Here is a 26,570-nt window from a genome sequence, read left to right as displayed (position 1 = left end):
TCCATGCAGCCTGGCACAGCTACAAACCTGGGATGGCTTCAGCTCAGAAAAGTTTCAACTTCCAGGTTTCCTTTCAAGGGCAGGTCGGGCTTGTAAAGGGTCTGCTGGGACAAAGTGAATGGGAAATGGAAGGGAACTAACTAGATCGTTTGGGCTGAAGTGCATTTTAAAACTTGAGTTATTTGAGGGACTTTCCTGGTGGCGCAGTGGTTAAGAATCCTCCTGTCAATGCAGCGGACACGGGGTCGAGCCCTGGTCCGGGAAGATCCCACATGCCGTGGAGCAACTAAGTCCGCGAACCACAACTACTGAGCCCGCGTGCCTAGAGCCCAAGCTCCACAGCAAGAGAAGTCACCACAATGAGAAGCCCGCGCGCTGCAACAAAGAGTAGCCCCTGCTCGCCGGAACTAGAGAAAGCCCGCGCACAGCAACGAAGACCCAACACAGCCAAGAATAATTAAATAAGTAAATAAATTTATTAAAAAAAACCCCAAAAACTTGAGTTATTTGAATCATCACCTCCATCCTCTAGTTTAATCTGCATATGCGCTCAAGGACGCAGGATCCCTGGCAACATCAGCTTCCTAAATTGTTCATGTTGGTGTCAAACAAAATCTGACCTCTAAGCTGTTTAGTTGTTTCACTTGGATTCGAAGGACTGTTTGTTCAAAGCTCATGTTCTAAACCTGTTTGTGATTTTTATCTAAAGTCAGATTGCCATGGTTTCAGCACATTCCGGTTTACTTAGTAAAATTCAGCCCTTGTGAAATTGGCTGCAAATGAAGTACCCCATTCCAATTTTAGGCATAATCTGATTAGTACTTTTCATGCTGTAATAATGAGCAGTGAATACTCAGCATTATATTAGACTTTTTTTCCTCTTTCTGGCTCAGAATTAAAACCAAGCTCTTTCCACTTCATCATTCTGTACCTTTCCAAAAAAAGATGATGGCTTTGGAGGTATATTGCCATACAACACCCTTATTAACGGGCTGTTGCTTGTGACAATTTACATAAGTGAAGTGTGCATCCCTCTGCTGTGTATCCCAAAATATCCAACAACTTCACTGAATTTACACCAACCAACAAGCATGTTGATTTTTTTTTCTTTTTGGTATTTTAATGGTGAAATATGTTACTATGCTAGCAAACACACCCATGCCATCTGTTGGGTGAGAGGAAGGCAGTTTCTAAGAACAATTAAATTTAGGTCTGGGTCTTCAGCTAGAGAGAGCCACAGTCCACCAGTTGTGAAAAGAAAGAAATTCTGTTCATGCTGTTCTCTCTCTATCACAGGCCTTACGTCTTGCTACCGTGTCTCTTACATCTCTCTCATCTCCATCACCTCGCTCCCTTCACACTTTCATTCTCTTTTTCTTTGGCTCTTGTTTGGCCCTGACCATCCTTCCAAGTGCCATCTCATTAGGGGGATTAGTAAGACTCGGCCTGGCAGACACCACCTTCTCAGAAGGGCTATCCAGGTGATCTGCTGAGATTATTGGGAGGTAAATGCTCCCTGGAGAAAGAAGGAAAAGGAAATGAAGGCAAAAAGAGGCCACTCAAAAACAACTGTTTTTGGGGGGTGGGGTGGTCTTACATTCTGGAAGCAAAACAGGTTGTTCAAAATGGAGTTTAGAAGGAACTGCACTCTAAATGTGTTAACACTGCAGGACAGCCTTGGTAAGCATTTCTCAGTGTACGGTGAACTTGTCCTCCTAAAATCTGACAACCTGAAAAGAGGGAATAATGAATGTAAGGCCTTCCTCAACAGTTACATGAGATTTTTGCAGAGACTAATTACCTTTGTGTGTTTGTAGCATGTTTGATTCCAGAGGTGGGCTCTGCAAAGGCCACAAAGAAAGTTGGCACAGGTCAGACTCTTCACAGGCCCTGGTCCTAAAAGGTGGTATTACCAAAGTTCCCACATTCAACTGATACTTCGTGCCATGGGCTGCTCAGTGCAGTGGACCGGTGGCTAATAAACTTGTCCTTATACATAAGCCACCGTATTATGTGACTCTGGGCCAGGAACCAAGGCATGCTATGATTTCAGAGGCCGGATTCTTATCACCTGGGGAAGAGACATGCTCTGCTGACGTAAGAAAGCGGATAAATCAACCATCACCGAGACCTGCAGACTCTGAAATTAAAGGAGAAAATATGCGTGCCGTTGGTTCAATTGGCACCCATTAAAGCTAATAACTAATCAGCCTTGCAAGTTTCTAGCTCAGAATGATCAAATCTGCAAAGAAAACAACATCCGTCCACTTTTACACTCCAGTGGAAGAGGTGGTCCCTCGCGGCGGGGCGGCACAGTCTCGCCATCTGGAGAATAAATCGAGTGTGAAGTACAGTATAGTTTGGGACCAAGCTCCGTGGCAGCAGCTCAGCAGTCAGTTCATTAGTTCCAAACTTCCAGGGATTAGAGCGACATCAATTCTACTGTCGGATAGGAAGAGACAGACAGGATACGAGATTCAAGGAGGATTGTGACAACCAGGAGGAGCCCCTTGGGCTTATTTATAAAACTACAGAGTATAAACATACCCAAATAAGTGTCTTAAATAATAGCATTATTACAGTTTCATAACATCTGAATTAACACCTTTCTCTTCTTCCACCTCCACCCCGAAACCCTGTATGTTAATAACATATAATGTTTTCAGATGAAGTCGCCAAGACGACCCTGAATGCAACAGGAGCAGTGAGAAAGCTGTGTGGCCGAAACAAGACTTGGGAGTTAAGAAGTACAGAATATTTTCTAGGCTCTGGGGAGATGCATAACCTCTGTGATTTTTAAAAATGAGCAATTACTATTTTCATCCTACAATAGGCAAATTGCCATGCCAATACTCAAAAACACTAGTGAATTCTGTCTTTTCTGAATTTGTCCATCTCACCTCACTTTGATTTCATCTGATTCATAAAATGATGTCATAAGCATGGATTGGAATGGGCAAAAGGCCCTGATATTGTCATCTATATAAAATTATTTTTTTTGAAAAATTTGAGATCGTTTGGTTTAAAATAAAAAGTTCTGATGTATGGTTCCATTTAAGGATTTCCCTTTTCATATAAGTTCTTTTTATACACTAATATTAAAAAACAGAAGTGCTTGTGACAAAGTCATCATTAGAAAATTACTGTATTTTTCTTACAAATGTATAATAATCACAGAGACTGCTGTAGTTACTGCATTAGAAAAAAAGCCAAATTCTCATTGATTATTACAACCTGGTAGTGTTTCTTTAGGTAAGATGGTAGTGTTGAGTTTTCTAACCCCCCAAAAATCTTGGTTTGCCTGTTTTTTTTTTAACCTTTTTTTTTTTTTTTTGGCTGCACCATGTGTGGCATGCGGGATCTTAGTTCTCAGACCAGGGATTGAACCCACGCCCCCCTGCAATGGAAGCACAGAGTTTTAACCACTGAACCACCAGGGAAGCCCCTTGGTTTGCCTGTTTTTGAAAAAAGAAAATCTACAGCAATATTGAACATACCATGAGTTAACTGGTTAAAATTTCATTCATCAATAACACCAAAAGCACTGGTAACAAAAGAAAAAATAAATTGAACTTCATGAAAAATTTAAAATGTTGTGCATCAAAAGATACTTTCAACAGAGTAAAAAGGCAACCCACAGAATGGGAGAAAATATTTGCAAATCATATGTCTGATAAAGGAATATATATTCAGAACATACATAGAACTTCTAAAACTCAGCACCAAAAAAACAAACACCACAATTCAAAAATGGGCAGAGGACTTGAACAGACATTTCTCCTAAGAAGATATAAAAATGGACAACGAGCACATGAAAAGATATTCAGTATCATTAATCATTAGGGAAATGCAAGTCAAAACTACGAGACAGGGCTTCCCTGGTGGCGCAGTGGTTGGGAGTCCGCCTGCCGATGCAGGGGACACGGGTTCGTGCCCCGGTCTGGGAAGATCCCACATGCCGCGGAGCGGCTGGGCCTGTGAGCCATGGCCGGTGAGCCTGCGCGTCCGGAGCCTGTGCTCCGCAACGGGAGAGGCCATGACAGTGAGGCCCGCGTACCGTGTTAAAAAAAAAAAAACAAAAAAAAAAAAAACAAAAAAAAACACTACGAGACACCACTTAACACCCATTAGGATGGCTACTGTCAAAAAAACAGAAAAAAACAAGGGTTGGAGAGGATGTGGAGAAATTGGAACCCTTTTGCACTGTTGGTGGGAATGTAAAATGGTGCAGCCGCTATAGAAAATAGCATGGCAGTTCCTCAAAAAATTAAAAATAGGACTTCTCTGGTGGCGCAGTGGTTAAGAATCCGCCTGCCTGTGCAGGGGACATGGGTTCGAGCCCTGGTCAGGGAAGATCCCACATGCCGCGGAGCAACTAAGCCCGTGCGCTGCAACTACTGAGCCTGCGCTCTAGAGCCCGCGTGCCACAACTACTGAAGTCCGCGCGCCTAGAGCCCGTGCTCCATAACAAGGGAAGGCACCTCAATGAGAAGCCTGCGCACCACAACAAAGAGTAGCCCTGCTCGCCGCAACTAGAGAAAGCCTGAGTGCAGCAACGAAGACCCAACGCAGCCAAAATAAATAAATAAGTAAAATAAATTTATAAAAAAAATTAAAAATAGAATTAACATATGATGCAGCAATTCCACTTCTGGGTATATACCCAAAAGCGCTGAAAGCAGGTCTCGAAGAAATTATTTGTACGCCCATTTTTATAGCAGCATTATTCACAATAGCTAAAATGTGGAAGTAAACCAAGTGTCCACTGACAGAAGAATGGATAAGCAAAATGTGTTAAATATGTGCAATGGAATATTGTTCAGGTTTAAAAAGGAAGGAAATTCTGACACATGCTACAACATGGATAAACCTGCTGTGCTAAGTGAAGACATTATGCTAAGTGAAATAAGCCAGTTACAAAAGGACAACAATGTGAATATATTTAATAACCACTTAATGGTACACTTAAAAATGGCTAAGATGGTAAACTTTATATTTTATCACAATAAAAAATGAGGAAAACGTTCATTTATTGATTTCATCCCACACGTTATTACACTCTAGGCATTCTATTTACTCTGAAACTGTAGATTTTGGTAGAGCAAAGTTTCTGATATGCTAATTAGGAAAGATCCTTTAAAACACAGGTTTATTAAAATGCCAAATCAGCTTTCATTCAAAGGACTAAGAAGGCTCAGGATATGTATGGGTGGATACACTGGCATACAAGTACAAGTAGCTCTTTGAGTCTCTGTTTTCAGTTCTTTTGGGTATATACCTAGGAGTAGAATTGCTGGGCCATTTAGTAATTCTATGTTTAGCTTTTTGAAGAACTGCCAAACTGTTTTCCAAAGTGGTTGTACCACATTTTACATTTCCCACCAACACTGTATCAGAGTTCCAAATTTTTCCACACTCTTGCCAACACTTGTTATTTTTCATTTTATTTGTTTTTGATAATAGCCATCCCAGTAGATGTGATATGGTATCTCGTTGTGGTTTTGATTTGCATTTCTCTAATGATTAATGATGCTGAGCATCTTTTTATGTGCTTACTGGCCATCAGTATACAGATCTTCCTTGACTTATGATGGAGTCATGTCCCGATAAACACACTGTAAGCTGAAAATATAATAAGCTGAAAATGCATTTATACACCTAACCTACTGAACATTATAGCTCAGCCTAGCCTACCTTAAATGTGCTCTGAACACATATTAGCTTATAATTGCGCAAAGTCATCTAAACATGAATATCTCACGTAATTTATTGACTACTGTCCTAAATGTGAAAAACTGAATGGTTGTCTGGGTAGAGACTGATTGCCAGTGCATCGATTGTTGACCCTAGTGATCACACTGCTGATGGGAGCTGTGGTTCACTGCTGCTGCCCAGCATCACGAGACAGGATCGGACCACATATCACTAGACCAAGAAAAGACCAAAATTCAGTACTCAAAGTATGGTTTCTACTGAATGTGTACTGCTTTCGCACCATCATAAAGCTGAACCATTGTAAGTCAGGGACCATCTGTACCTTCTTTGGAGAAATGTCTATTCTAGTCCTAAATTTTAAAAAAAATGGGTTGTTTGTCTTTTGATTGTTGGGTTATGAGTGTTCTTTATATATTCTAGATATTTAATCCGTATCAGATATATATGATTCACAAATATTTTCTCCCCTTCTGTAGGTTGTCATTTCACTTTTTTTTTTTGGCCACACCATGCAGCTCGTGGCATCTTAGTTCCCCAACCAGGGATCGAACCTGCATCCTCGGCAATGAAAGCACAGAGTCTTAACCACTGAACCACTGGGGAATTCCCTCTCATTTCACTTTCTTTTTTTTTTTTATGTGCAAATGATGTGACCAACAAGGGCTTTATTTCCAAAATATATAAACAGCTCATACAACTCAATAATAAAAATCCAAACCCAATCAAAAAAATGGGCAGAAGATCTACATAGACATTTCTTTAAAAAAGACATACAGATGGCCAAAAAGCACATGAAAATATGCTCAAAAATTATTAGAGGAATGCAAACCAAAATTACAATGATGTATCACCCCACACCCGTCAGAATGGCTATCATCAGAAAGTCTACAAATAATAAATGCTGGAGAGGGTGTAGGAATGTAAATTAGTTACAGCCACTGTGGAAAACAGTATGGAGGTTCCTTTAAAAACTAAAAATAGAGTTACCATATGATCCAGCAATCCCACTCCTGGGCATATATCTAGAGAAAATCATGATTTGAAAAGATACATGCACCCCAATGTCACTGCAGCGCTGTTAACAATAGCCAAGACATGGAAGCAACCTAAATGTCCATGGACACATGAATGGATAACAAAGATGTGGTACATATATACAATGGAATATTACTCATCCATAAAAAAGCATGAAATAATGCCATTTGCAGCAACATGGATGGACCTAGAGATTATCATACTAAGTGAAGCCAGGCAGAGAAAGACAAATGTTATATCACTTATATGTGGAATCTAAAAAATAGTACAAATGAACTTGTTTACAAAACAGAAGCAGACTCAGAAACACAGAAAACAAACTTATGGGTACCAAAGGGGGGCGGGTGGGTGCATAAATTGGGAGTATGGGGTTAACAGATGCACACTACTATATATAAAACAGATAAACAACAAGGTCCTACTGCATAGCACAGGGAACTATATTCAATACCTTATAAGAAATTGTAATGGAAAAGAATAGAAAAAATATAGATATATACATATGTATGTATAACCAAATCACTTTGTCGTACACCTGAAACTAACACAATATTGTAAATCACCTATACCTCAATGAAAAAAATAATCATCTCTCTTCAAATCTAAAAACAAAACAAAACAGGTTTAGTGGAAGTAAGTATGAAAGAGCAGCAATGGTAGGAGGCTGTGGTCAGAGCAGAGTATTGGCTTTCACAGGTGGTGCAGATGATATCCAAGGAGTTTGTGGCTAAAGGGGGGTGAAGGTAAAGGTCACTGTTTGGAGTCGTGGTCAAGGAATTGTGAGGAGGTTATGGTTGCTTATCCACACGATGCCTAATTATCTCTCAACATGAGGACCAGGAAATGAGGTGGAGAGGAAGACTCAGTTGCAAAGCCCCCATTGGATGCAGGAGAGTAACTGGGAAGCTGGTCACACAGCCCCACCCCGGGCTTTCCCAGGACCCCCCACCCCTCTTTCTCCCAGTTCTTGCTAGCTCACATCTAACCCCACTCTAACCTACTTTTCCTTCCAAATTCAGAAATCGAGGAAAAAAAGCAAAGAAAAATGTCCTACTGTTTCCCAGCAGCACCTCACATACATGCCTTGGATGCCTACTAAGCACCCAAGCCATGTATGTAATACGAAGAGGCTAAAACACTCCTCCTGTCCCAACACCTTGCAATACAGGTGAACAGATAAAAACATGGGTACAAACACTACATACTAATGTCACTGAAGCAGTGTGACATTAAATATTTATGTATATGACACTCCTCCACAAATAGCAAATGTGAAATAAAAGACAGTCAACAGATAACTTTTGTTTATCTCGGTGTCATTTCTTTTTTTTTTTTTTTTAACATCTTCATTGGAGTATAATTGCTTTACAATGGTGTGTTAGTTTCTGCTTTATAACAAAGTGAATCAGTTATACATATACATATGTTCCCATATCTCTTCCCTCTTGTGTCTCCCTCCCTCCCACCCTCCCTATCCCACCCCTCCAGGCGGTCACAAAGCACCGAGCTGATATCCCTGTGCCAAGATTTCAAAAATCTTTAAACATTTTATTAACTTTGAAGAAGGAATAAGAATAGCTCCTTTAGAAACTAGACACACTGAAGCACTGATCTATTCACAGAGCTTCTACACAGATGAAGACGTTTATATCAAATGGACAAAAAATAGTACAGAAGACCTATACACAGAAAGATTGAGAAAAACCCATCTCTAGAAAGCAGGTCAGATGAACTCAAAGACCTCACTGAGGGCTTCCCTGGTGGCGCAGTGGTTGGGAGTCTGCCTGCCGATGCAGGGGACACGGGTTCGTGCCCCGCTCTGGGAGGATCCCACATGCCACAGAGCGGCTGGGCCCGTGAGCCATGTCCGCTGAGCCTGCGCGTCCGGAGCCTGTGCTCCGCAGCGGGAGAGGCCACAACAGCGAGAGGCCCGCGCACCGCAAAAAATACCTCACTGAATGTAGGAGAATCACTAGGAAGCCACGTAAAGCCTTCTGCTGGCGCATAAAGGTAGGAACCAGTCCACGTAGTCAAGAAAACACTCTTTTTCCTCCTTATCTAAATGCTTGCCTCCAGTCTGGGTTCACGGAAAGGTCCTGATTATTTTAACTGGTTGTCAATCAAGGTTCCCTTCATTTTTGCTTTCTTGGCTTCCGGTTCAGCCAGCTCCTGCAGCCGCCTCTTACTCATGCCTTTGCGCTCCAGCTGCTTCTCAATCACCTTGGCATTCTGCGCATACGAGTCAGCAACTTCTCTAGCCTCAATCTCCTCTTCCTCTTCATCAATAGTAGACACAGTGACAGAGCTGAACTTGCCCATGTCTTTAGTCCGTTTCGTCATCATCACTTTCTTAGGAGGCTCTTGTTTCTGAGTATGTATGTTCGTCTTCCCAAAACCCTGGCCAAACTTGACTACTGCTCCATCCACAATGAAGGTCACAGGAGCATTCTTCGGTTGGGACTGGTAGAAGAGTGGCAGCCCGCACTTTGCACATTTCTTCCTGTACTGTCGTTCAATGCCTTCAGGCCTCCGAATATACATAGTCTCCTCGTCTTCTGTGTTACAAAACTTGTGGGCATGTTTGGCAGCATCAATCACACGGGACCGATCCCGGGGCCTCACGGGCAATTTCTCCAACTGACAGTCCAGCACCAGGACCATCTGGCCGCATAAACAGTAGTAGACGTGAAAGGGCTTCTCGCCGTCGTCATACTCCTCGCGATCCCGGGTATCGGAGCAGACTACGGACCGGGAAACTACTTTAGGCATAGCTCAGAGCAGCACCGGAAATTATTAAGGCAAAAGTAAGAGTCGCGCGGAAATGACGTCATTCACCTCCTTTCACTTCCTTTTTTTTTTTTTTTGCCGTACGCGGGCCTCTCACTGTTGTGGCCTCCCCCGTGGCGGAGCACAGGCTCCGGACGCGCAGGCTCAGCGGCCATGGCTCATGGGCCCAGCCGCTCCGGGGCATGTGGGATCTTCCCGTATCGGGGCATGAACCTGTGTCCCCTGCATCGGCAGGCGGACTCTCAACCACTGCACCACCAGGGAAGCCCTTATTTCACTTTCTTGATAGTGTCCTATGATGCACAAAATTTATAATTTTGGTGAAGTCCAATTTATCTTTTTTTTCGTTGGTAGCTTGTGCTTTTGTTATCATTTTGAGATCATTGCCTAATCCAACATTAGGAAGACTTACACATGTCGTCTTCTACTAGTTTTATAGTTTTAATTCTAACAACATTTAGGCTCTTGATAAATTTCTGGTCTACTCATTTGTATACAATAGGGAGGTTTGTGATATTTTTATTTTGTGGCTTCAGTCTTCATCTCTCAACAAAATACAATGAAAATTCCCTGGGAAGAGGAAACTCAAGTGGAAAGAAAGGGCTTACTTCCATCAGCCTCTTCACTCAGCTCTGCCCTCACCCCTGACTGGTGAGTGGCTGGTGTTTAGCTTTCCTGTTGCCAAGGCCTTATCCACCACCTCCCCGCCATGCTCCTCTTTCACTTTGCCCTTTCCCCATCTGCTCCTAATGGATTTTCCTCAACTATATATGACAGGTCTTGTGTTGTTGTGGTTTTTTTTCTGAGGACCTTGCCAGGCTACCCCATGAGCCTCTGAGGGACCTCAAACCCAAACCTATAGGGAACTGTGGAGCTACTCCTGAGAAGATGTCCTGCATAGGCATAGCTGCCCATGTTTTTTACATTTCTTGTTAACTTTATGATTTAACAGTGAGGCTTTGAGGTACACTTTGCACACAGCTCTTCGCAAAGACAAAGTATTTACTTACTAAAGGCTTGCATCGCCCTTCCCAAAGCCAGTAATGACCACCATGCTCAGATTTGACTGGAGCTCTGGAGTCTGCAAGTTCATGGCTCTCTCCACTCATTATTTTCTTTGTTCTCACTCATTGCTTGTTCTCAGCCTCAGAGGAGCAATGTTATTTCTGTGTTCTAGGAGGGCACACGAGATCTGTTCCAAGTGGGATGATCTGAGTGAGGAAGGGGTGCTATGAGCGCTCTCTCCTGGGGGGTAGGGAGTGGGCAGGAGCCATGGCTCCATGATGGGAAGGATCCAGAGGAAAACTGAACAATGTCATCACTCATGAGGTGTTTTATGTACTTAAGACCAAATGTCCAGATACTTGAAAACATTTAGATAACTGATAGGATTCGTCCTTTTTAAAAAAAGAGTGTTTGTGATTCTGAAAAGAAAATTATCTGAATACTATTCTCATATTCTGCCTGATGTGCCTGGTTTGGTGCAATTAAAATTTTTTAACAAGTAGGGGAGGGCTCAATCAAATGTTATCCACCATGCCCGGTGTTAGGGACAGGTGTGGAGGAGAGGGAACGATATATAAATCCTTTATATTGACATATAAACCAACAGAGGAATGTATCATCTAGCTGGGGCGACACAACGCCCATAGGATGAGAATTGAAGTAACAGTTCAAGTCAGTGGGACAGACTTGAGGGGACTTAGAGGCAGGAGGGAGCACGGCAGGCTGAGCTGGGAGGCAGGAAGTTGAGGATCTCAATAGGTGCAGAGGAGGGAGGAACACCCAGCAGAAGGCTGGTAAAGGCAAAGGGCACAGGTAGGAATAATGAGTGAATCAAAAGGCAGATGGTCAGTATCTATGAGGTTAGGGAGGGAAGGTGCTGGTGCCAGGAGACGGACAGAAAGGAGATTCCCAAGCGGGCAGGGGAGAGCCCATGTTTTAGGAGGCCCTGTTCCGTTGGGGGAGGAAAGGGTGATGGGGGAAGTGGGACAAGAATCACAGTTCACTTGAGGAAGCAGCTTCCACATCGGAAGCTTCCTGGTGCCCGGCCCGGACTGTGGGAAGGTCCACCCCGCAGCCCTTAGAGCACTAAGTGGAGAAGGTCCCTGCTTGAGTCAGCCCTGCCCGTGGACAACTTCCCCAACACCCGAGAGCGCTTTTATCCAGAGAGGGCCTCTAGTCCCAAAGCTTTTTTTTTTTTTCCCCAATAAATTTATTTATTTATTTAATTTTTTGGCTGCGTTGGGTCTTCGTTGCTGCACGCCGGCTCTCTAGTTGCGGTGAGTGGGAGCTAGTCTTCGTTGCGGTGCGCGGGCTTCTCGCTGCTGTGAAAGCTAATCTTTTTGTCTTTGGAATGGGTGTTGTACGCGGGTCTCGGATCTGGGGGGTTCACAGTACCATACCTTGAAAGCCCTTGAAAGCGAAAATGGAAAGAACACGTGGAGTGGGAAGGATAGCCCACCCCCCTACTCGCGCCTTCTAATTGGTCTCCCTCCGTCCTGGCCCTCCGACAGCGGAGAAGACGGCTCCCTTCCCACCTGGCGCAAAGCACAGCCGCAAGCAAAGCTGCCCTCTCTCTCTCAACCTGCTCTATTTGTGTTTGGCGACTTCTCTGGGCTAGAGGAGGTAATGAACTGTTTTGGTTTAAAAGCCCTCCTGCCGGGTTTCAGTCTGCGTGGGAGAATAAAAGTAAACAAGCGAAAGGGAACTGTGTCATCAAAGGACTCTGCACCTGCCCTTCTTCATTGTAGGGTGAGAACCTTGCCATGTGCCACAGGTGGCACGGGGTACCCACACAGGGCGGGGCCGCGGGCCTTTCATTCTTCTTTAACAACAAATCAAGAGTGATCGGTTCATAATTTAATGAGGCAGCCTTGCCGTGGTTCCAGATACGTATCAGGTAACAGCCGTGTCACCTGTATCCTGACCTGAGCAGTTTTACTGTGATGCCCGCAACGTATTTTGGCTGATGACTTCCTTTACCTCTCAAGCTAACAGTGAGACACATTGCTAGAAATGATCCAAATGGTCTTAATGTAAACATAAAGAACCAGTTTTTTCTTTGAAGCCAAAGCTGCTTCACTTCTTTGGTGGAAAACATTTGTTTCCCTTCCCATCACCAAATTTTGGAGGCAAGTTGGCTTTTTCTCTCTGAGGCTGCGCTAAGGTAGGTTATGAAGGAACCCGGCTGCACCCACGTTTGTTGCCGCCGGGAAATTCCTGTCTGTGCGCTAAGTGCTTCAACAACACTTCGCTAAGGTGCTGACTCAAAGAATCTTGTCTCCTTAAGTAGGAGGTTACAAAAGCTTACAGACAGAAGTATAAATGTCTAATGATAAGGCCCAAACAACCTTGCAATTAAACGAACCAAGCTAACAGGAATTTGAGCTAGCTGCAGGCTCAAGGCCTTGACTTCTGTTCTGGGCAGGAAGCTTTACCCTGCGACAGAAGAGCATCCCAAACAGGATTCTTTCCATTCCTTAGTATTAATCAGTCTTCCTGGCAACCATGAATGAAGAAATCAGGTAACTGAATAAGCCCTGTGATGGCAGAAACAATGTAAAGAAGTATTTCTTGCAGCACATTAAACTGGATCATTATTCTTACAAACTGCTTTTAAGGTAGGTGAGGCTTTACAGCTAAAAGGAATTTTAAAATTCCCCACACAATATTACCTGTTGGTTCTACCTTCGTATATTTTGATTTCTGTTGCTCAAATATACACTCACAACCTCATTTTATAGTAGCTGATCATTTATTTTTCATGGTTTGTCGTTGTTGTTTGTCTTGCTTCCTAGCTATTTCCCAAAGAAAGTGAATTAAAAAAGACTTTGTTTCTTTTAGGTGGCAAATGTATAAATATTTTAAAGGGTAGAACTTTTCCACCTTATTCCTTATACATATTATTTTATTCTAAAAATCAACGAGGAGGGGAATTCCCTGGAGGTCCAATGGTTAGGACTCGGTGCTTTCACTGATGGGGCCCGGGTTTGATCCCTGATCAGGGAACTAAGATCCCGAAAGCCACATGGCGCGGCCAAAGAAAATCAACGAGGAAAGGGAAAGAAAAATATAACGTGTAAAAGGGAAGAATGGAGGATGATGATAGCCATCAGAACATTCTATTTTAAAAAAGGCAGATTCTGCCCTTTGACAACTAAGCTTTGGTTACAGCAAAGAGTGCTTCTCAAGGACCAGGCCACGTGGACGTTTCTCTCTGCCGACTTCCACATCTTACACCATAATTCCTCTGAAAATGGGTACCGTGGCAGAGCCCAGCATCACCTTTACTAGCTCACGGACACCAGATCTTCTATAATTAAATGTTTTCCTCGAGAAAATACTAATAAAACAATGCAATGGCTGGCACCACACTTGGTTTTCATTGCATTTGACACCTTTTCCTCTTGCCAGCTCTTCATGTTGACTTTCTCCTCGGCTTCATTCTTTCACTGGTGCCAGGCAGGCTCACTGCGGAACCACTTGGGTTTTCCTCCCTCTTTTTGCGCCCAGTAAATTTTCATAAAGCATTTAACTTGAGAACAAGCAGGTTAATTTGCTGTGCCGGTGAGCCAGGCTCTCGGAAGGCTCCCTGCAACACTGCCGTGTTCTAGAGTCAGGGTCAGAGGTTTTCGTCCCAGTGGCGAGGATGCTTACCAGCGCCTTCTCTGCGCGGACACCAGGTGTGATTTAGCATAATGGACTGTGTGGATGCTCAGTGGCTCCTCTAACCCAGGTGTCAGAACCAAGTCGCTCTTTGCTCTTCATGCAAGGTGAAGATGAAAAGTCTCATGGGCTAGAAGTTCTGCCAGGAAAGGCTTCTGGACACAGAAGAAATGGAAAATCACCCCATCTTGCAACAAACACCTGGTTTCAGGAACATGAAGTTCTTTTTCATGATATCAGTACCTGTTAAAATCCCCAGTCATATCACAATGCCATTTTCCTCTAATGACAGGTAGGAAGAGAGAACCAAAGATTTTTTTCTTATATAAAGAGAATATGCAAAAAACAAATAAGGAAGTTAAAAAACTCACTGAATCCGGCCTTTGATTTATACCTAGTCAGTTGACATTGACTTTGAATGCTGATGCTCTAGGTGTCAGCCCTCATAAATAATGAAGGTGACTGAGGAAGACTCTCAGGGAAGAAGCCAAGCTTGGTGGCCAGCACAGTGTAGGTCCCAGGGATGAGAAAAGCAAGTTCCCTGCAGATGGCAAGCTTAGTGACCCTCGAGAAAAGGGCAGGCTCAAAGCAGAGGCAAAGGTTGCCCCACAGGGAGAGTGGCTGAAGTCACACAGAAGATGATTTTAGGACAAGCTTAGCAAACACAACTGCTGGAATTACCAGCCTTTTTGTCCAGACCACTGTCACGGGGCAATTTAACGTGCAGCGACGTACAGTTAGTTAATAGAGAGGACCAATGCGTCCCAATCCCAAGCAATATGGTTTTAGAATAAAGTCTATGTGCTCAGACATTCAAAATCACCTGAAAACGATGATGTATGTGCATACACAGTTCAAAGGGCTTGTCTCTCATTTGCCATCACAGCAGTCCTGCGGTGTACACAAGGCCAGGTATTATTATGCATGTTTGCCTGAAGAACGTGAGGGTTATAAGACTTACCCAGAGAACTTGTCCAGAGATCCCACAGCCAGTCAGCAGTCGAGATGAGGAAGAACTCATGTGTAAGGCTCCCAATCTTGTGCTCTGTCTGCAGAGCCCCTCTTTGCATATCTTACAGAGTCTCTGATTTACCCAATAGCCTATAATAAACTATTTGTTTTCTGCTTAAACTCAGTAGAGTAGATTCTGTGGTTGGCTACCAGGAGCCCTGGCCGATATGGGGATCATATACACATGCATTATGCCATGTCTTTTTCACACAACAGGTAGGAAATACCTTTATGTAGGGGATAATCTATATAATCATTTGTAATGACTGCAGAGTATTCTATTGCATGGATATGCCATAATTTATTTAATCAATCCCCTAATGATTAAGATTTAAATTTTCTCCAATTCTTTTGCTATTAATTCATTCATTTTATTCAACAGATATTTACTAAATACTCTTCACATGCCAGGTACTATTTTAAGTAATGGAGATAACAGCTCCCTGCCTACACAGAACTTACATTCCAGTCAGAAAACAACTAATAAACAAGTAAACCAATAAACAAATGCAGACTATGAAACAATCTAGTAAGAGAACAGAATTTAATAATGGGAGAGTGATGGGGGGGAGGTGCTTGAGATAGGGTAGCAAAACAGCTTCTTTGGGGATATGACATTCGCCCTGATACCTAAAAGATTATATACACAAAGCTGTAATGAATATCTGAGAACATTCATCTTAGAGCACTTGTCTGAATATTCCCTTAGGCTAAATCCTAGAAGTACAAATGCAAAGTCAAATCACATGCTCATTTAGGCGCCAAAAGAATGGCTATGAGGGACCTCCCTGGTGGGGCAGTAGATAAGAATACACCTGCCAATGCAGGGGACACGGGTTCAATCCCTGGTCCAGGAGGATCCCACATGCCGTGGAGCAACTAAGCCCGTGTGCCACAACTACAGAGCCTGTGCTCTAGAACCCGTGAGCCACAACTACGGAGCCCACGTGCCACAATTACTGAAGCCCACGCGCCTAAGCCCGTGCTCTGCAACAAAGAGAAGCCACTGCAATCAGAAGCCCGTGCACCGCAATGAAGAGTAGCCCCTGCTCGCCGCAACTAGAGAAAAGTCTGCATGCAGCAATGAAGACCCAACGCAGCCAAAAATAAATTAAAAATTAAATCTTAAAAAAAAAGACCAACAGGGCTTCCCTGGTGGCGCAGTGGTTGAGAGTCCGCCTGCCGATGCAGGGGACACAGGTTCGTGCCCCGGTCCGGGAAGATCCCACATGCTGCAGAGCGGCTGGGTCTGTGAGCCATGGCCGCTGAGCCTGTGTGTCCGGAGCCTGTGCTCCACAACGGGAGAGGCCACAACGGAGAGAGGCCCGCGTACCGCAAAAAAAAAAAAAAGAAAAGAAAATGGTGTAACATAAGTGGTTAACAATGTTAGATTAAAAAAAATACATACTCATTTAAACATGTATACTAAAACTGCTTTTTAAAAAAGAGGTGTACAAATTTATTATTATTTTTAATATTTATTTATTTAGGCTGCACTGCGTCTTAGTCGCAGCACGTGGGATCTTCATTTCGGCATGTGGGATCTTTTAGTTGCAGCATGTGGACTCTTAGTTGCGGCATGCATGTGAGATCTAGTTCCCCGACCAGGGATTGAACCTGGGCCCCCTGCATTTGGGAGCGTGGAGCCTTGGCCACTGGATGATCAGGGAAGTCCTGGGGTGTACGAATTTAAACTCCCATTTCCTGGTGCCCACCCACTTGGGGTTGGTTCTGAGCTCATACTAGCTTGACCTGTTTTCAAGAACTCAGCGTCCACATACCAGGACTGTAACCACACGAGGCCAGGGATGGTAGCTTGTGGCTCTCATGTCCCTAGTGCCCAAACCAAAGGAAAACACAGGGGGCTGGTCTCCTGACACTGAGGAGAGTCCCCAAAGAAGTCGATATACTCACAGATAGTGGGATAGCCTGCCTATTAAATCTTACACCTTTCATTTTATGTGAAATCAGATCTTAAATATCCAAAGTCTACTTTCCTACAGGGACCATGGCCTTCTGTTTGCTGGATTCTTCAGGAGGGCAGGTAAGTCTAGTGTGCTCACCACTGCTTGATAAAAAAGCACAGATAGCAACCTGCTGAATGTTTTCGTTTCAACATAGAAACCCAAACCTGGAATCTTTAATTGGTGCCTTGGCAGGAATGGAAGGCCACAGGTTGCAGATGGCAAATGACTCACTGCCACCTGAAAAGGTCTATGCTGTTGGTACAAAATGTGACCACATTCCATTTCTTCCTTTGTCCATCTGTTGCTGTTGTGGTCTAGGAGTGATGATGATTTTAAAGATTCAAATTTGGACTGTGTGTTAGCTTATTTCTCAAGCCACATCAAATATGGTTTGGCAATAAGCACTATTTGGTGCTGTTTGACTAAGAAGGTAGTAAAGAACACGAAGGTTTCTATCTTTTTTCAGGCTGTATGCATATGTCACCTTTTGAATGGAGGTGGCTGTGATTAAGGTGGCTAGCCACACAGCTGACTCATAAGAAGGCTGGTAAGAAGTTTTGGTTGATTACGATGTTAGACTAACTCTTCATCCACTCAATGTGCTTAACAACATGGCTTCCATTGTCGTCTTCTTAAATCCAGCCATTCTTAATAACAATTTTTCAGTTTTTCAAAAGGGTGTTAAGAACGTTTAATGTTTAATAACACAGTAACATGGAAGATTACCATATTTCATAAAAGTCAGGCTTTGACTTCTTCCAAAGCCAAACAACATGCATATTCAGAATTATTTTCTTGGCAACTCACATTTAACTGCTATGGAAAATATGCCACAAATGGTAGCATTCCTGAGATAAAAATTCGATGTGTTTGGGGCCTGAAAAATTGGTTTCTGAGTTTCTTTCTGGCTTCAACATTCACCATTCTCTGTATAGCCCTACTCTGGTCAATTGTCCAAGAGAACCCCCTCCTTCCAATAGTAGAAATATGTACCCTTATTACTTCCTTTTGGATAGAAATAATTAACGTACTGCTGGCCTAATATTTTAATGGTACAAAAATGCAAAATACCTAATATTCGAGTATTCTTTTTTTTGCGGTACGCAGGCCTCTCACTGTTGTGGCCTCTCCCGTTGCGGAGCACAGGCTCCGGATGCGCAGGCTCAGCGGCCATGACTCACAGGCCCAGCCGCTCCGCGGCATGTGGGATCTTCCCGGACCGGGGCACGAACCCGTGTCCCGTGCATCGGCAGGCGGACTCTTAACCACTGCGCCACCAGGGAAGCCCTCGAGTATTCTTTTGTTTTAAATATAAAAGCTTACAATCTTTGTCATTTTAGATGGAATACATTTTTTTAAAGTTAGCTTAAATTTATTATTTACCTTTATAAATACATTTAATATATAATTATTTATCCATAATCAAAGAACAGATAATGCCTACCTATCTTTAAACTACATTGAAGAAGCATTAACAGGGACTTCCCTGTTAATTAAAAATATATATTTTTTAAGTGCACCAGTTTTGCAATAAACAAATGAAAAATTGAGATGTAGGGTGATGTATGTATAACAGGGCAGGCATCACATGGTGGTTGTGCAGGGGTGTGCCAAGACTGCTAATGGCCCCAGCACTCATTTTCCCCTCTTCCTTTGATTTTAGCAGGGCACATGGTTTACCTTTGAAAGCCTGCATGTCCCAGCCCAACTGGCAGCTAGGATGTGAACAGAACTGAAGTGGTGTGTGAAACGTTGAACCTCTTAGAAGAAAGCCACTTGCCCTCCACTCTCTCTTCTCCCATCTCACAGGCTGAAACTCAAACATGGTATGAAGAGAGTCTCAGCCACGCAAATTAGGGCGTCAGACTAACAGGTAGAAGCAACATGGGTCTCTGGATGACCTCAAGGAGGAGGGCTGCTTACCTGCCTGGACTACCCACCTGCCTCTGAACTGTTAGGTGAGAGAGAAATAAACTTCATTCAGTTTGAGCCACTCTAGCTTTGGGTCTTTCTGCTGTAGTAGCTGAGCCTGTACACTAACAAAAAAGGAGGTCAACTGCACATGGAGGATGGGGGTGATGGTGAGAGTGGAGTATGCAGTAGGGGCAGGAAGACTGTCTGGGAAGACAATATAAAGACAGGCTCTGCTACCAAGTCCCGCTTTCTAGCCTCTGAGCCCTGGGCACTGATCAGCAATCCTTTTGCTGGTCCAGGATAATTCCGTTTCTCACTTCTTTGTGTGTGTATTAGGAACTGGGGGGTGTCTTCTAACAATGGAGGGAGGAGACCCAGGAGGAACCACAGGTGAAATTTTGGGGGGTGTGTGTAGATGATAAGTTGGATTTTAGATGTGTTTGTTTAGCGCCTCAATGAATAATACCTCTTGACCATCAAGGTTCTGAACCAACAGAACAATAAGGTAGAAGAGTCAGCAGGGGGAGATTTAAAACATCTCCTTTATTTCTCATAAGAGCTGGGTTAGGGACACAGTTTAGTGAAAGAGTTGTGCTGGCTTTCTAATACTGAACCCTGGATTTGGATTGGCCATTATGCAGTTATGGCAGTAGCTCAAAGATTCTGATATAACATTTAGGGTTTACTTAATCATTCTATCCCTTTAAATGATAAGAACTGGTATAATAAAGAAATATAAATTATTTAATTATATATATAAACTTTTCCATTAACATATAATGGTTATATAATGCATTCTTTCATTTTTAAATTTCCCATCCTTCCTCCCTCCCATCCTTCCTTCCTTTTTTCTTTTCTTCTCTCTCTCTCTCTTTTTTTTGGCTTTAACAGATTTAATGACATACCCCACATGCAGCTGGCCGTTGGCCTCCATTGGTGGTCAAATGGAGCCATTATTGACATTCTGCTCCCACTCTCTAACTAGAAAAACCAAAAGTTATTGTGAAACCCACACTCCTAATTCTGATTGTGACCAGTGGTAAATGGCTGGCTTGCCCAGTCCACTTAGGGGATGGGTTCTTGAGCTCCCCTGGAAAATAACTTTAGGACTAGAGAAGTCTGTCTGACAATAAACTTCCTTTCCAGGGTATTTCTCAGTTTTGATATATAAGTCTGAACATACCGGCTCACATCCATCTCTGTACAGTTACCCCTGTCAGTTTTTGCCACCATCTACTGAAATGACCTGTCTACATGTTGGTTTCTTCTACCTGGCGAGCATGTTGTACCTACTTAATAAATGTTTATTGAACTGAATAATTAAAAAAGAAGTAGAAGTAAGGTAACAGTGGGGTCTAAGGTGGGTTCTTTCAAGAGATCATCTTAAGGTATGGAAGGAGAAACCAGTGGTATGAACTAGCGGTTGGCACCATGGGAATAGAGAAATGTCAGGAAGATCTAAGACCAGTAAAAGGTAAGTGCTTTCATAGTTTTCCTACTGGAAGTCAACCATCAAAGCTAAGTTGCAAAACTGGATTATAAAAAACAAACAAGCATACAATGTGCTGTTATTTAAAAATCACTTATCTGGGGGCTTCCCTGGTGGCGCAGTGGCTGGGAGTCCGCCTGCTGAGGCAAGGGGCACGGGTTCGTGCCCCGGTCCGGGAGGATCCCACGTGCCGCTGGGCCTGCGCGCCCGGAGCCTGTGCTCCGCAACGGGAGAGGCCACAGCAGTGAGAGGCCCGCGTTATCGCAAAAAAAAAAAAAAAAAAAAAAATCACTTGTTTGGAAATTAATAAATCCAATATTGTCACAAACACTGTAAGCTGTTCACCCTCAATTGTTAGCTAGCAAGTTGATTAACATCATATTCTAAATTTGAAATGAAAACTATATTGGAAAACAGTTTTTAAAAGATGTACTGAGACAGAACTCTGAGAACAGGCCAACAAATTCGGGCCAAAAGACCAGCTAGTCGACTGTTTGCTAAATGTATTAAAAAACAGCAGAATTTTATTGATACTATTACTCTGTGAAGCTGAAATACCCTAAAACAGAAAGGCTAATGAAGAGGGTGGATCTGGTACAGAAATGAACATCCCAAAACAAAGCCGGGGTTGGAGGAATGAAGCCCTTTTCTCTGATAATGGGGTGTTTCCTTCTACCAAAAATTTAAAAAAAACGGTGGTTCTTTCAGAAGATATTTCTGGACAGCCATTACGTGAGCAAAAAATGTTTATTTCAAAAGAGATCCAATATTCAGATTTAATAATATTATTAATATGTTTTAAGTCAGCATTCTTTGATTTTTATTATTAGCAAGACTGACCATGATGTTACTAGAAAAAGAGATATTGGAGTTCCCAATTAATGATGTCCATCCTTTGAAATGTCCTCTAAAGTGTATTAGTTTCTTAAGGCTGCCACAAGCAATTATCACAAACTTGGCTGCTTAAAACAATGGAGATTTATTCTCTCACAGTTCTGAAGACCAGAAAAATTTGAAATCAAGGGGTCAACAGGGCTGTGCTCCCTCCCTAGAGAATCCTTCCTTGCTTGTCCCAGCTTCTGTGGGCTGTCGGCATCCCCTGTGGCTGCATCGCTCTAATCTCTTCTCTGTGTCTCTTTTAAGAATACTTGTCCTTGGACTTAAGGCCCACCTCGGTGATCTAGGATGACCTCATCTTGACATCCTAACTACATCTAGAAGGACCCTTTTCCACATAAGGTTGCATTTATAGGTTCTGGGAATTAAGATGTGGACACATCTTTTGAGAAGCCACCAATCAATCCACTACGGGCAGCATATTCCATGAACAGTGGAATAAAAGGTTCTTCAAAAGAGCTACTACAAAATAGTGTGTTAATGAAGATGAGTTCTCCCTTTTCCTTCCTTCCCTCTTAAATTCTACATTAAAGATCATAGTGCTGTCTGGAGCCATATTCAGCCTTTCCATTCATTCTGTGCATCAGTGCCTGTTCTTGTCCTTTTTGCTTTTCACCTCCACTGAAAGAGCACCTGTTAAGGGGAAGAGGAAGACAGTATTTCTGAATCACTGTCTTTAGGATGTGTGCTTGGTTTAATTCTTTCCACCAAAGAACGCCGACTTTTAAATTTAGGCCTAGTAGATATCATTCAAAGAATGCATTTTTAGATGATTGGCTAAGATTTGGAATCAGAAAAACATACAATTTTAGGGCTGAAGAAAGTTCAGCAACTATCTAGTCATTTTAGAAACAAGGAGAGGCAAGTCCCAGGGAGATCAATAAATCACTGAAAGTCATCAATGTGATGGGGGTAGAGCCAAGACTATAACTGAAGTCTCCTGATGCCTATTTAGGCACTTTTTCACTCTGTCACACACAATACAGAATGTGACGCAAAGCTCTCTCCTCCACGGATTACTCAAGATGTTGGCCGCACTGGTGCCACCCAATGAGAGAATCAACCTTCTATGGACTGAATGTTCGTTTCCCTAAAATTCATATATTGAAGCCCTAACCCCCAAATGTGATGGTATTTGAAGGATGGGGGTTTTGGGGGTAATTAGGTCATTAGGGTAGAGCTCTTGAATGGGATTAGTGCCCTCATAAGAAGAGACACAAAAGAGGCGCTTTCCCCCATGTGCAGGCACAGCAAGAAGGCAGCCACCTATGAACCAGGAAGAGGGCTCTCATCAGGAACCAAATAGTCCTGCACCTTGATCTTGGACTCCCCAGCTTCCAGACTGTGACAAAATAAATGTTTGTTGTTTAAATAACCCAGTCTACGATATTCGTTATATCAGCTTGAACCGATTAAGTTACAACCCAATGAATATATTCAACAATATTTACTGAGTGTGTGTTGTGGGCAGAGCTTGCATACTCAGGTGAGTGAAAGATTGACAGTATCTGAAAGGCCTCGAGGCTTTGATCCAGGTTTCACGTTAGGGTGTTGTTTGGGACAAAGGTCACCTAGTTCAACTCTTGATTCTTCACTATACCCTTAGGAGAAAGGTAAAGTACCTGGAGTTAATGTCCCCACTTAGAAGTATTTCTTAACTTGTCAGATGTCATCATTTGAGTCAAAAGTACCTATTGGCCTAGAAAATAAGTCTCCTCAATTCCTCTCTAGCGCTCAACTCTAAGATGAAGCAGCATTCCAAGGTCAATAACCCAAGCTGTGGTGTTTTTTTTGTTGTTGTTTTTATTAAAACTCATCATTGTCCATAAAAATCAAGTGTATCTCTGGGGAACAGTAAAACCGTCAACTAGCTACTTGTAAATGAGAGAGGCATTTTCTGGTTGACACAGTGAGCAAAAAAGACCCAGATGGTGGATCCTTTTGGCATAGACTTATCTGCTCCGGCTGTCTAATACATTTCTTCGCTGTGTTAATTCTTGCATCAGAACCGTCATGGCAGTTTGCTTATTTACAAGGAAGACAAAAATGGAAAGATTTTTGTCTGTAGGATTCTTGCCTTCCTCCTTCGACACTGGGGTGGCCTGTTCACTGCAGGGGGCAACTGAAATGACCTGGATCCTTTGGTGAAAAATTTCAAAGCTCTGTCCCATGCAAGATTGAATATAATCCCTTCCTCATGAAACAAGAAAGGGGATTAGACTTTTGGGGAGGTGGTTATGTTACCTCAGCTGGACCTAATGACTGATGAAGGTTCAGAATTTATTTTAAAATGGGTTTTGGCTGCTTGGGTAGAGCATGTTGCATTACTGCTGGCTGGAGAGTGAGTCCCGCAGGCTTTCGGCCCTGTCTTCTTTCATGAGGAATCCCTGCCAATCCAGGATCCGTGAACTGCTTCTGCCATCCAATCTCTAATTTAGCATATGTACAAAGCCAATTTTTGGACACCATGATGGAGCCTGGCACCTCTGCAGCCCACCATGTTTGCAGTGCTCACAGTGAAATAAGTAGCAAGATAGAAAAATATATGCCATGAAAAGGCTTTTTAAATTCACAGATAAATTGTCTATGTATTATATATGTATATGTGTCTCTCGCCTGCTTTTCCAACATAAACTTCCCCCATGCCTTTCCTTGCAGTTATTTCATTTAGATTTTCAATCTGGGATGCACTTAGCAACAGCCAACACTGACAAAGATAAAACCCTGCTCCCCACAGAGAACATCTGATGTTTAAAATGTAGAAATGCTGCTCTTTACAAAATAGGACATTTCCCTTTTAATTAGTTTCAAAATACACCCAAATAATTTGCAACTAGGAAATGATAGAGTACTTAAAAATAATTTGCAAGCAAAACCAATTTGATGAGAGGCACAAGCTAGTGAAACCTTCAGTTTTGAGATAAATTCAACTGCTTCTTTGGGGACAGCTGTCACAACCATGGGAACATTCACCTAACCCTCTGGCTTTGATAGTTGTTTTCTCTCAGAAAACCCATGTCTAAGGTGTGCTGAAATATTTGGGAACAAGTGCTAATTGAGGCTCGAGTGCACCCATCCATCTTTGCTGAAAATGTGGATCTTCCTGCCTCCCTCCCTTCTATAGATTTTCTTGCCAATCATCTAGTTTTTCTAACAGTTCTTCAAAAGAGACTAGGTAGCCACAAAAGCTCTATGGTGTCACGTCATGCTATCTTTGAAAATATATACATGTGGGCTTCCCTGGTGGTGCAGTGGTTGAGAGTCCGCCTGCCAATGCAGGGGACACGGGTTCGTGCCCCGGTCTGGGAAGATCCCACATGCCGCGGAGCGGCTGGGCCCGTGAGCCATGGCCGCTGAGCCTGCGCGTCCGGAGCCTGTGCTCCACGCGGGAGAGGCCACAACAGTGAGAGGCCCACGTACCGAAAAAAGAAAAGAAAAAGAAAAGAAAAGAAAATAAATACATGTGTTGTGCTTTCTCACCTTGCAATGTGCTGGCCCTGAGTCCTCAGAAGAGTGCCCATCAGCAGGGGCATTTTGACTTTTCCCTGTGCATAAATGAAATCAAATCTCTGAATAAAAGGGAGGGGAAAACGATGTGATTTTCTGATGTGTGTTTCTTCCAATGCTTAGATTGTGACAATGGCCAACTTTTTGACTCTTTTGGTAAATGAGATCCCTGCTCTCTCAGCCAGGTGAGCTATCGTTGATAGGTTTGCTTACATGGGATGAACGGACCCTCTCAAACCATACCCAGACCTAACCTGCTATGGCTTCTGTTGGTTAAAAATGAATCTGAGCCCTGCCTGTATAAATATAAATATTTCAGGAGCTTGGCTGATGGCGAGCTTTGCACAACCATGCAGAAGCCAAGCTTGATTGCCCTGGCCTGGTATGGCGCTCCCCAGGTGGCAAGGGCTGAGAGAGGGCCGTGCAGTTGGTGGGGGGTGGACGTGAGTGCCTCCAGTCATTCTGAGTAGCCCCTGGGCTAAGTAGTGACAAGGGCTGACAGGCTCCTATGGTGAGGTCCTGTCCAGTTTCTTTCTGCGGCAGGGATGATGGGCCATGCATGGGGTCGTGAGGCAGAGACTGGGTACTTTTTGTATGACTGTGACTACATTCCTCATCAACAAGGCCACACTCACAGTCTCTTTGGAAGCCCTTGGCTCGCTGGAGGATTACCATCAAGAGGCGTCTGCTCAGCAGGGCCAGGTTCTTTCCCCACCCCTCAAGGGCCAGCATGGTGCCTCCATGTGGCTTCACCCAAGCCAGAGAGAAGGGCAGGGCACCAGGTCTGGGAATTAGAAAGGGCAATCGATATGTGTATACGGAACACAGTCATGGACAGTTGAAAAGGCTTACACGTAACCCCATTGGGAATGGCTTCAAACCGAAGCCTGTGATAAATGACTCACAGAACCCAGACTCTGACTAGTATGCCTGGGAATGGCGAGAGGTGAGGTTCCTAACATCTGTGATTCTCAGAGTTCAAATGCCTGGAATGTATGTAAAGGATTCCAGGACTGGTCCTGAAAATAAAAATAACTATTTAAACAGGGAAGAATTTTTCACTCCTGAGTGATCCTGAAACCTTAAAATATGAGATTATCACCTTTCAAGTTTAGTGTCAAAGGAAAGACTACTTTATTGTAATATAAAGCTTACAACTTCAGGCCCACTGTCTTAGCACCCAGAGACAACTGCCACCTCATTGGCATACTGAGGTTCCTTACTGATGGGTATGTGTTCAAGTGGGGAGACCAACTAGGTGAATAGTTAGAGACTATAAAGTTGTAAGAACTAAGGCAGATATGGGATTCAAATGCAGATATTTTGAACTTACAACTTTTGAGAAGGTAAAATCAATAAGGATTTTAAAAATGCACTTCAGTTATACCAAAGATTAGTAGGTTTTAAGATCAGAGTTGGCTTATAGTTTAGGATTAATTTACATGGTTTGTTGTTTTAGTAATGCAGTTGATTTTCCTAGTGTAAAGAAAACACTTTGTACCCTGGACCGCTGAGAGCTGGGTTTATAATAGAGACAAAAACCCCCGGCAAACTCTGGATAGAGAGAAGCTGTATCAGTC

General features: G+C 43.1%; 2 protein-coding genes across 3 annotated transcripts in view; both read right to left on the bottom strand.

The window, feature by feature from the left end:
• CLYBL (citramalyl-CoA lyase) overlaps positions 1-26,570 on the bottom strand; it is a gene marked incomplete at its 5' end in the record, with an annotated part of 234,426 nt that overhangs the window by 29,538 nt on the left and 178,318 nt on the right. The gene's annotated exons all lie outside the window — the stretch shown is intronic.
• LOC309974728 (STING ER exit protein-like) lies at positions 8,698-9,608 on the bottom strand. Its single transcript, XM_082859445.1, has one exon. The coding sequence runs from the start codon at positions 9,517-9,519 to the stop codon at positions 8,851-8,853; it is 669 nt and encodes a 222-aa protein (XP_082715571.1). The 5' UTR covers positions 9,520-9,608; the 3' UTR covers positions 8,698-8,850.

The sequence above is a fragment of the Leucopleurus acutus genome (genome assembly GCF_964270905.1).
Source record: "Leucopleurus acutus genome assembly, chromosome: 18".
NCBI lineage: Eukaryota > Metazoa > Chordata > Mammalia > Artiodactyla > Delphinidae > Leucopleurus > Leucopleurus acutus.
The sequence above is the reverse complement of the archived record's forward strand: the minus strand, read 5'-3'. Positions and strand labels throughout refer to the sequence as shown.

Excerpts from the sequence above, each read along its gene's own strand:
- LOC309974728 (XM_082859445.1), bottom strand. The coding sequence starts at position 9,519 with ATGCCTAAAGTAGTTTCCCGGTCCGTAGTCTGCTCCGATACCCGGGAT.